This window comes from Pseudopodoces humilis, chromosome 1, assembly GCF_049639895.1.
Source record: "Pseudopodoces humilis isolate 2021_Gansu_Grassland_sample_001 chromosome 1, ASM4963989v1, whole genome shotgun sequence".
In the NCBI taxonomy this organism is placed as follows: domain Eukaryota; kingdom Metazoa; phylum Chordata; class Aves; order Passeriformes; family Paridae; genus Pseudopodoces; species Pseudopodoces humilis.
In genome coordinates this window covers 93,201,844-93,211,397 of record NC_142200.1, presented here as the reverse complement: position 1 = coordinate 93,211,397, position 9,554 = coordinate 93,201,844, and the positions used below count along the sequence as shown (strand labels likewise).

The window sequence follows — 9,554 nt, the reverse complement described above, 5'->3', positions numbered from 1 at the left end:
AGGCCAGAACAGCTTGACTCTGCTGCCCACACACTGATAGCCTGACAGCAGTGAAAGTCAATGGCAGTAAACAACACTCCTTGCAACCTGGACAGGAAATGCTGAGGACCCTTTCTACCTGGAATAACAAACAGCAGTAGTGACAGACTCTCCACGTGCCTTGTGAGTAATCAGTACCTCTCACCCCTCTTCTTGATGGCTTTCTTTATAAATACACACAGCTCATCTTGCCAGTCTTCTGATATTTTCCTCTTTTAGCACTGCTTCATCTATTTCTCCCCTGAGACTGCAGTCTTATTTTGAAGTATTGGGTGCAATGTGCCTTTGCATTTCTAATATATGGGTGCCAGTGAATTGCCAGATGCCTTTATGCCTCTATTTCTTCTATTTTCTTTGACTGTGTGCATGTGATGAGCTCTCGACTGTCCATCTTTTCAGTGCTAATGCTTGGACTCTGCAATTGTGTTGCCAAGATGGGAACCTTCTTTGCAGAAGAAAATTTTACTTCCCATGGTATTGTTGGCCATAAATAATTATTGCAGATTCAGCTGAAATTTCCAAACACGTATGATCTGGCTTTTTGATGTTGTAAGTCTGAACTGAGCATCACAGACCACAAAATGTTTTATGAGCAAGGGAAAGAGCACAACTCTCATCACATACCTGCCATTATTGTGGCAGAATCTGTTTGATTCAGCACCAAAGTGGCTTCCTTGCTGCTGTAAGATGAAAACAGACGCTAGTGCATTAAGAGACCAGTGAGTTTCAACTGCTGATTTCTCCTTTAAGCAGTGCTCTTAAATTTTTTTCAGAAAGAAACTTTTCACAAAATCCATGGCTGGCTCACGCCTAGAATTTTATTCAATCCATTCAAAAAATAGACAGAACTATAAGGTGGCACATATTGTCAGAGAGTACAAATGTCACATCTTTATACAGTTTAATTTAAATCCATAGATTAAGACAGTAAAATAATTGCCCTGGGTGAGAAAATAGTTATGGGTCTTCCATGAAAGGACAAGTCTTTAGGTAAGCATTTACACAGATGTATCTGGTTAAGCATAATGTCTTCTATTCTCTATAAAAATATAAACAGCATTTCAAAATGTGTTCAGATACGTACACTGAGATCATCTAACATGGCATTGATGTACTGACAGAATACAGGGCCTGGGTATGTCAAACCACATTTATTCATTCTCACCCAGACAAAACAAAAACATTTTGTATTATCCTCAACATAATACAGTCTAATGAAAGAACAGTATCAAAGCAAAGACACACAAGTATGATGTTCCTCCTCCCATAGGAATTTCTTATCTTTATTTTCTCTGTAGTTTTTGCTAACATGGCAATGACTAAGACAAAAGTGGCAGTTTAGCACAGGTTAGTTATAACTCAGGATCAAGTATAACTTGCCTTTCCCAGGATGTTTCATTGCTGGGAAGTGACATGTGCCAGGATCAAATTAAGGGCTCTCCCTGACATATATGTTTTACCTGTGCAGTATTACTTTGATACAGACTGTAGCATGTGACAGGAGGACAAGTGCAAATTACAAGGGCAGAATCTTGGATTCCCAGACAGCAGAACCAGGTGGGAAATGTAAGACTAAAGAGTATTTTAAAGGCAAAACCCATAAAAATTAAACAAATTAATGAAACTGAAAAAAAAAGAGCAAATTCATCTAATTTCTAAATAGTGGGATGTAGAGTGTTCCTGGTACAGCTGTCATTAAGTGCACCTTAGGTTTCCCAGGGATGCAATCTGATAAGCTAAACACCTAATAATTGTTGCAAGAACTTACTGTACCCACACAGATTAAAAGGTTCAAATGTACTGAATATATTAGTCACAGGTCTAATCACATAATTTCCTTTTTCCCAATCCTAAATTTTTACCAGAGCAGCTTCCCCATTAGCTGCATGTTTATATAGCGGAGCACTCGATGTTTTACTTGACTAGCACAGATGCCAACAAGGGCTGATATTTTCCAGTTAAAGTGATCTACAGGAGAAACAAAACCCAAGGGAAGGGTCAGGTTTCAGATAAAGGCTGGACATTCTGTACTCTGGACAAAGTGACAGGTATCTTTGATTCTCCCGGTGCTGGCGCTTTTGTGACTGGGTTTGCATGGGCTTTTATATCAGCTATTCTCTCTTTAAATCTTTGCTGGAGGTACTTCTCTTCTTTGGAGTAACTTTTAGCAAAAGCAGACATTAGCAGACATGCTGCCACGGTGGACCCTCCAACACAGAACAAGATTGCTCCTGCCAGCTTGCATATATCAAGGGACCCATTGAACTGAACAGCATGGGTATCCACAACAACAAAATCATCCTTCCCAAGGGCTTCGATTTTCGGTGGCACAAGAAAACCCACTACAAGAACAGCTACACCTATCAGCATAAAAGCCGTCCCAGAGATGAGTCCGACCTGGAAAACAAAGAAAGAAACAAACAAACCCTCAATTAATTTCTAGTTTGTCCATTTCCCTTTCTAGTTTTCATTTGGGAAGTACTCCTAGGAGGCATTTATCTTTCACTGTGTATATCTTGCAGATATAGTTCTCTCTCCTAGAAGATGGGCATTTTTCTTTTAGGACATAAGAGGCCTTAGTAGAACTAGAATATAAGGGAGAATGTTCTTTTTACAACTCATATTTATATACTTGAGTACTGACATTTCTGGAAACAATGGAATTTGTTACTATCTCTAAACAGCATTTCATGTTGAAAGGCCCCATCAGAGAGAGGGTCAGAGTTTAACCCCAGTGCTGTGTAACTGATTATTTCTTTAGATCTAGCTGGTGGTTAGCATCAACAGTTCAGCCCCTGCTGGTAGTCTGTCATATTCACGACTTGCTTTTACTTATGAGATCTCATTCCTTTGCAGGGATTAGAAGAAAGTTTCTATTGACATATGAACAGATCACAGAGTGTTTATAGCACATTTCAAGTGTAAGTAAAAAATCTGGTTCACCCAGAACATTCCTGGGGCTAGGGGTCATCAGGGAGTAGGGACTAGATGGCTTCACAGGCCCCACCTCTGCTCTTCTCCAGTTCTGTCAAATTCCCTGACCTTAATGGAGATCTTTTGGTTTTCTTGAGCCCTACATCACACTCTACTCTTAAACTACCAGTCCTGTTCCCAAAATCTGGCAGGACTTCTACTGATGCAGAGAGGAGGTAAACTATGCTTTCAAGATGTACGTGGGGTTCCCAGACAAGACTCTGGTGTTTCAGTGACATTGGGACAGAGAAACTAGATGATCCAAAGAACCCGGGGAGCTGACATATTTTGGTAGAAGTGTCCTGCTTTCAGACATAGTTATTTGGCCACCTCAGGCAGAACTGAGCAACAAAAGGCCTTTCTGGATGAGTACTTAATACCAGTAGTTACACTGGGAAAGTCTTGAAATGGGAGTCTTGCTCTCCAGTAAAATGCAACAGGCAGTACCTTCCAGAATACAGAGCTCCACCTGCTTGGCGATCTCTGGATCTGAAAATCATCCTCATACTCCCAAATTGAAGCTGTGCAGTCCTCATAAAACTGATGCAGGTAGGACCGAACTCCGTAGCGTTGGTACCCTCCCTCAGTGCTGCCCTGCGCATGCTTGGACCCGCAGATGTCAGCATAGGAGCTCATCCTTCCTACCTGCAACGAGAGGTTTCATGCAAAGCAGATCATTATCAGTGTGGTGGGAGAGCAAAGATGCCTGCAAACTCTCCATATGTGATGAAAAAAACACCCCAGGAGAGACCTTTCCTTCATTTTTTTTCCAAACTGAGAAATGAGCCGGGTACAGTTGCATGCAGTGACTCGGCTCAAGTGAACCCAAGGAATTCAGTGACTTGGCACAGCACAGCCCAAAGGTGCTTCAGGGAACATTCACTCCCGTATGCAGGGTGCTCACTCCCCATCTTTCACACTGATGTACTACTGTGTTTCCATGGAGACTGAAAAAAGCAGGATATGCCAGGTAACAAAATCCAGCATCCCTCAAGGGCTCATGTTGCCTCCCTTCCAGACTGTCCTTGTCAGTTTCTGGAGTTTGCCACTTTATGAACTTTCCAAACTGCTGTGCAAAAGGGGTTTTTTAAAATGTTTTTTTCTGAGCTTTTGAAGTGCAGGACTAAACATTGACATACCACTCACAGAAATGGGAAACAGAGGCAAAATAAGTCCTAGACAGATAAAGGAGTATATAACTTGAATTTAAATAGGGATAGTTAAAAAAAAACAAAAACAAGAATGCCATAACCGCATCAATCTGCTCAGCAAGACCAAAATGGAAATACTAAGCTTACAGCCAAGTACTGCTCTCTTGAAGAAGCTGATGCCCAAGCCCCTGCTGACTTAATAAAAATCAGAATTTTGCTGGCTATGAGAACTACCAACAAGTTTCTTACTCTTTCCATTTTATTTCTCCTAATGCACAAAATCCATATTTAACTAAGCAAGTCCAAGGCCTGAACTTGCTTGCGCAAGTGTGATGTTACTGAATTCACTGAAATAATACTAGCCCCTAGAAACAACTTGAGCAATAGCTCAACGTCACTTAGGCTGATTGGCTTCTCTTTAAAGAAGTTCAAAAAGCCCTAGTCCAAAGGGAACTGTTAATCAGAACTTGCACCTGAAAGTCATGGCTCAATTTATATCAGCTTCAAGAAGTACATCAGATTTCCGCAGCAATTTCACTTAGAGGGAGGGAGGTTTTATGTGCTCATGGCAGCTGGGACCTCCCAATTTTGCAGCCCTACAGACCTTTACCCTTTGAGAATGAGAGATCTTGCTGAGTATGAAAAACCTGAATATGCAAGCATTCAAATTGAGGAGAATCCAGAAAATATTGATGGGGAATAGCAACAGTCTGACTGAATCTTTTGGCTGGCTCTGCTAGAATCAGTGCTGGCATAAACAGTGAACTTCCATGCTCTGGAAATCTGGTTGTATTCTTGGCTCAGGAATAGAGAGGGATTTGCTTCTTCCTCTTTACAAAAGCCCATTATCTTGACGTTTTATTTATTTTGTATATCTAATATGCATTTGGTTTGGGATTTCATGATCTCAACATTCTTACAGTTGCAAATATCTCTCATACAACACAGTGATGAGGTTTCAAGGCTCTCACAGAAGTCATGACCCAGTGGAGAAGGCAGCCCAGGTGTTGCTGGGAGACCTGCCAAGAGCTAGAGGGAACACTGCTGGTGATTGAGCCTTGCAGAGCAACTCCCTGCAAGTTTCCCTTTTCCACCTCAGCCACTGCAAAGCTTTAGGAAATTAAAGAAGTGCTGTCCAAGTCTGTGAGCAAGCTTTCTCTCTGCTGATAGTACAGCACCAGTGTCCATCAGAGCGTGCTCACGTTGCTGGCCTTCCAAGAAATGGTGGAAAAACAAGGCACTTCCTTGAGACAGCAGGAAGCTCCCGGGCAGCACCAGCTGCCCACCAGGGGAACTGGGAGAGCCTGGCCCTGTGGCCACCCTGTGTCAAGTTGCACATAGCTAACACTGATATTTCCAGCTACAGTTAAATATAGTGAAAAACATTCGTTTGTGTCATGGTTAAGCCCAGCTGGCAGCTAAGCACCTTGCAGACACTAGCTCATATCTACCCTCTATCCCTGCACCATGGTAGAATAGGAAGAAAAAACAAAAGTAAATCTTGTAGGCTGAGATAAGAACGGTTTAATGATTGAAGTAAAGTAAAATATAATACTACTAGTACTAAATAAAAAAAGGAGTGATAATACCCAAGAAAAAGGAGTCATGCACAATAGAGTTGCTCACCACCCCTACCAATGCCAAACCTTGTCCCCAAATTGCCATCATCCCCTTCCTGGTAACTCCCACAGTTTCACTACTGGGCATGATGTTCTATGGTGTGGAATACCCCTCTGATCAGCTCACATCAGCTGTCCTGGCTGTTCTTCCTCCCATCTTTTTGTGCAGCTCCTCACTGGCACAGCATGAGACACTGAGAATGTCTTTGGTTTAGGGCAAGCATGAAGCAACAACCAAAGCATAGTGTGTTATCAACACTGTTCTGATACTGAATCCCAAACATCGCACTGTAATGGCTACTGAGAAAAAATTCATTAGATGCCAGTCAAAAACAAGGACAGTTTGTTGTGCATTTTTTATCATGCTATGAAGTTTTGAACACTATGATTTTCTGAGGGACAAAAAACCATAAAATTGTGTTATGTATCTAAGTATATAATCTGGACTATTGTGGGGAAAAGCTGTCAGTTATTTTACTTTTGGAGGCTCTTTTTGTTTCCCTCAGAAAAACTGTTTATTCCTTACCCAAAAAGAGAGGACAAGAAGTCCTCTTTACTCACTGACACGATTTCTTCAACAGCTAGCTGCCATCTTTAACAGCACAAGCACTGAGAAGTTCTCATAAAACCAGAGTTCTGCCCACCTCATACCTTAGGGGGAAAGGAGAAGAGGGAAAAATTATGTAGTTTACCACCACTGCTCCAGCTCTCTCATGCAGGGTCACACTGCCTATAACTCAATGATAAGAGCACTTTAAATCCATACCCCTCAACCCATCTTTTGGTTAAGCAAAGATTCCATCTCACACACCAGAAATAAAGAGGTCAACTAAATACTGCAGAGACTCATTCTCTTGGGTCCTTACTTAGATCTTTATTCTCACATTGACTCTACCTTCTTAATAAATTATGCTTAACTTCTGGCTAACTTAAATCATTCAGGTAAGCAAATTTAGCATCATATAATGAGCAGAATGGTAAGTATTTTCCCCAGGTGTAAGCGACTCCATAAGGTCAACCCAGGGAAGAACCAGAATTAACATGATGGGATAATGTGGCCTGCCAAAGCTTAGTTGTATTACTCCAGCTGCCACCAGGAGCATTCAGAGAGGAGGTGAAGCACTTCCCTGAGTCTGAACCAGCAACTTTAGTTATTATTACTGTTTAGTTATTGCGATAAATTTAAGAAAACCCAATGTGACATGACAGAGACTTGTATAAACATGACCTTGCAATTCATTGCACTGCCTGTAGGTTTAGTCAAGACAGAAAAAGTAGGATGCAGTGTTTCTGACTGCTTGATGAAAAACTGCCTGTAAGGACCACACAGCTTACACGACACTTAGATTCTTTTTCTTTGCCAATCTAAAAGGCTAATAGGTGGTTTTGGTCAGGTATACAAGCAAAATGATAAATAAGAGCTGGGAGGTGAAACAGAAAACAAAAGAATGATCTTATGTTTGAAATAGTTGTGATACCATCAAGCAGTATGACCTTTTAAAATGAAAGGGGAAAAAAAAAAAAGAAAAAGTCTGCCGGAATCGTTAATTCTTTAATTCTTTTCAAGCACTATATAATTTTAATTCTACTGAGAATTTTTTTCATGGTCAGACTCTTTCACTTACAAATAATCTCCTATCTTTTTGAAAAATATATTGCCCCTTAAGAGAGAAGGTGGCTCCCTGGCCCTATATGAAGCAGCCTGGGGTAAGATGGTCTCTTTTCTCAGCTGCAGTGTAAATGTAATGTTCTTGCTACTTACAGATACGGCACAGGAACTGAACAGTCAGAGAGAAAACAGCTCTCCACAAGTAGGAAGGAAACGTGTGTCACAGCATCAATTTACATTGGATGAAAAAATACTGCAGTAGCTATGATCTCTTGAGTGTTGATGTGTATTTGCATGTCTTGCCTTCAGGGCTGAGAAACTAAACACTGAAATGTTGGGAAACTTTTGCTAAAAAGAGAGTTGCTGTTACCGAAATCTGTGTTATTCAGGATCTGAAAACATACATCCAGGCTGAAAGAAGAGGCTTAACCATTAAGCTTTTCAGTGCCTAAACCCAAGGTGCTCAGGAAAATGCGGGATGCAGGATCACAGCTTCAGAGAACACCACTGTGTAGTAGCAATTCATCCCCTAGCAACTTTTGTTTCCATGGCAAAAGCTGTCCTGTTTACTTTGAGCTTTACTATCCTCTGCTGATCTGGGGAGATGTGATTGGATTGGTGAACAGACAGATTAAAAGATGAGCAAGCTCCATGAAAAATTGCCCCAAAAAATTTCCAAACACTTTGCTTTATTGTGCCAGGGTTTAACACATTTAAAGAAAATAAGATATAAGGAACTGCCATTTAAAAAGCAGCACAGAAGGAAATAAAGATGTGTCATTGCTCTGTGACACCACACTGCCACCGAATGTAAGCCACGAATGCTGATGGTTGGCAGAGGTGAAGTCGCCCTCCCCCTTCTTCAGATTTACATACTTTGACCCTTCTGTTCAAAGAGCCATGTTTCCAGTCCGCGTTCCTTGTTTAGGGGGAACACTGGCATGGCACACATACAGCCTGCCTTTGACAGCGGTCTCCGAGGTGACCCTTCGGATGCCTCCTGAGCTCCCGGCGCTTCCCGGGCCGGCGGCGGGGACGAGCAGCGCTCCGCCCGTCCCGGCGCCCTGCCCTCACCCGGGGCTGCGGCGCTGCCAGGGGCACCTGCTGCCGCTCCTCCGAGTCCGGCCGGGATGCCCGGGATGCCACTTCTGCTCCCCTGCCCTGCACGGGGGTGCGAGCAGCACCTTCTCCTGTGCTCCTGGGGGGGCGGCTCCGCCCGCTTCGCCGCCGCCAGGGGCCGGAGCGGGATGCTCTCCATCTCCCGTTTCCCGGCCGGAGCGGAAGAACTCCGCAGCGCCCGGACGCGGACGAGATCTCGGCCCCCTCGACCCTCCCGGCCCGGCGGTGCTCCGGGGGCAGCGGAAATCCCGCTCCGGCCTCCCCTCCTCGACCCCCGGCGGGACAGCGCGGCACCAGCCTGCCCGGGGAGAGCCGCGTTCCCCCCGAACCGGGAGGCGAAACCCGGGGCGGCCGCTGCCTTCCGCGGGATGCTCCCCGCCGTGCCCCCGCCGAAGTGCCCAGCCCAAGTTTGCCGAGGGCCGGAGCGGCGGCCCCGCGGTTACCTGTCCCTCCCGGCGCTGCCCTCGGCCGGCGAGCCCCCGCGCTGGCGGCGCTAGCTGCGGCTGTCCCGGCCCGGCCCCATCTCCGCTCTGCGCCGCGCCGGCCCCAGACACCACGTATTATGTACGGCCCGGAGCGCCGCTCGCTCCCGCGCCGTGCCTGCGCACTGGGCCGCCGCCGCCGGGCGCGGAGCGGCGCCGGGCCAAGCTCGCCACGCCGCCCCCGCCCAAGGGCGGCCGCCCGGGGGGGAGCCCGGCGCTCCCGGCTGCCGGCGCTCGGGTCCCGGGGCCGCGCAGGACGGGCCCGCAGGTGCACGCCAAGGTCACGGCGGTGCCCTCCCGGGGTGGAGGCGCAGAGGCCTCTGATCGCCGCCCCCCCCCCCCCGACATCACCTCCCCTTTTTAGTCAGCATCGAAAACCGCAGGGACCCGGTGCTGTGCTCTCTGTCCAGCCAGGGGATAATCGTAGCTGAAAGTGTCCTGCGAAGGACGAGGCACTGAGATCTGGGGGCTGGGGAAATGGATCGCTCAGAGGGAGACCGAGGGGGAGACTCCTCGGAGACAGAGTGAGGCTGAGGGCCAAGCGTTGGCGTCTGGGTCTGCC

General features: G+C 45.6%; 1 protein-coding gene across 1 annotated transcript; it reads right to left on the bottom strand.

Moving 5' to 3' along the window:
* Window positions 1-831: 831 nt before the first annotated feature.
* NRSN1 (neurensin 1) lies at window positions 832-9,107 on the bottom strand. The gene is made up of 3 exons (XM_005525248.3): window positions 8,954-9,107; window positions 3,460-3,657; window positions 832-2,436 (listed from the first exon to the last, which is right to left on the bottom strand). The coding sequence occupies exons 2-3, from the start codon at window positions 3,646-3,648 to the stop codon at window positions 2,038-2,040; spliced, it is 588 nt and encodes a 195-aa protein (XP_005525305.1). The 5' UTR covers window positions 3,649-3,657; window positions 8,954-9,107; the 3' UTR covers window positions 832-2,037.
* Between the last annotated feature and the right edge of the window lie 447 nt (window positions 9,108-9,554).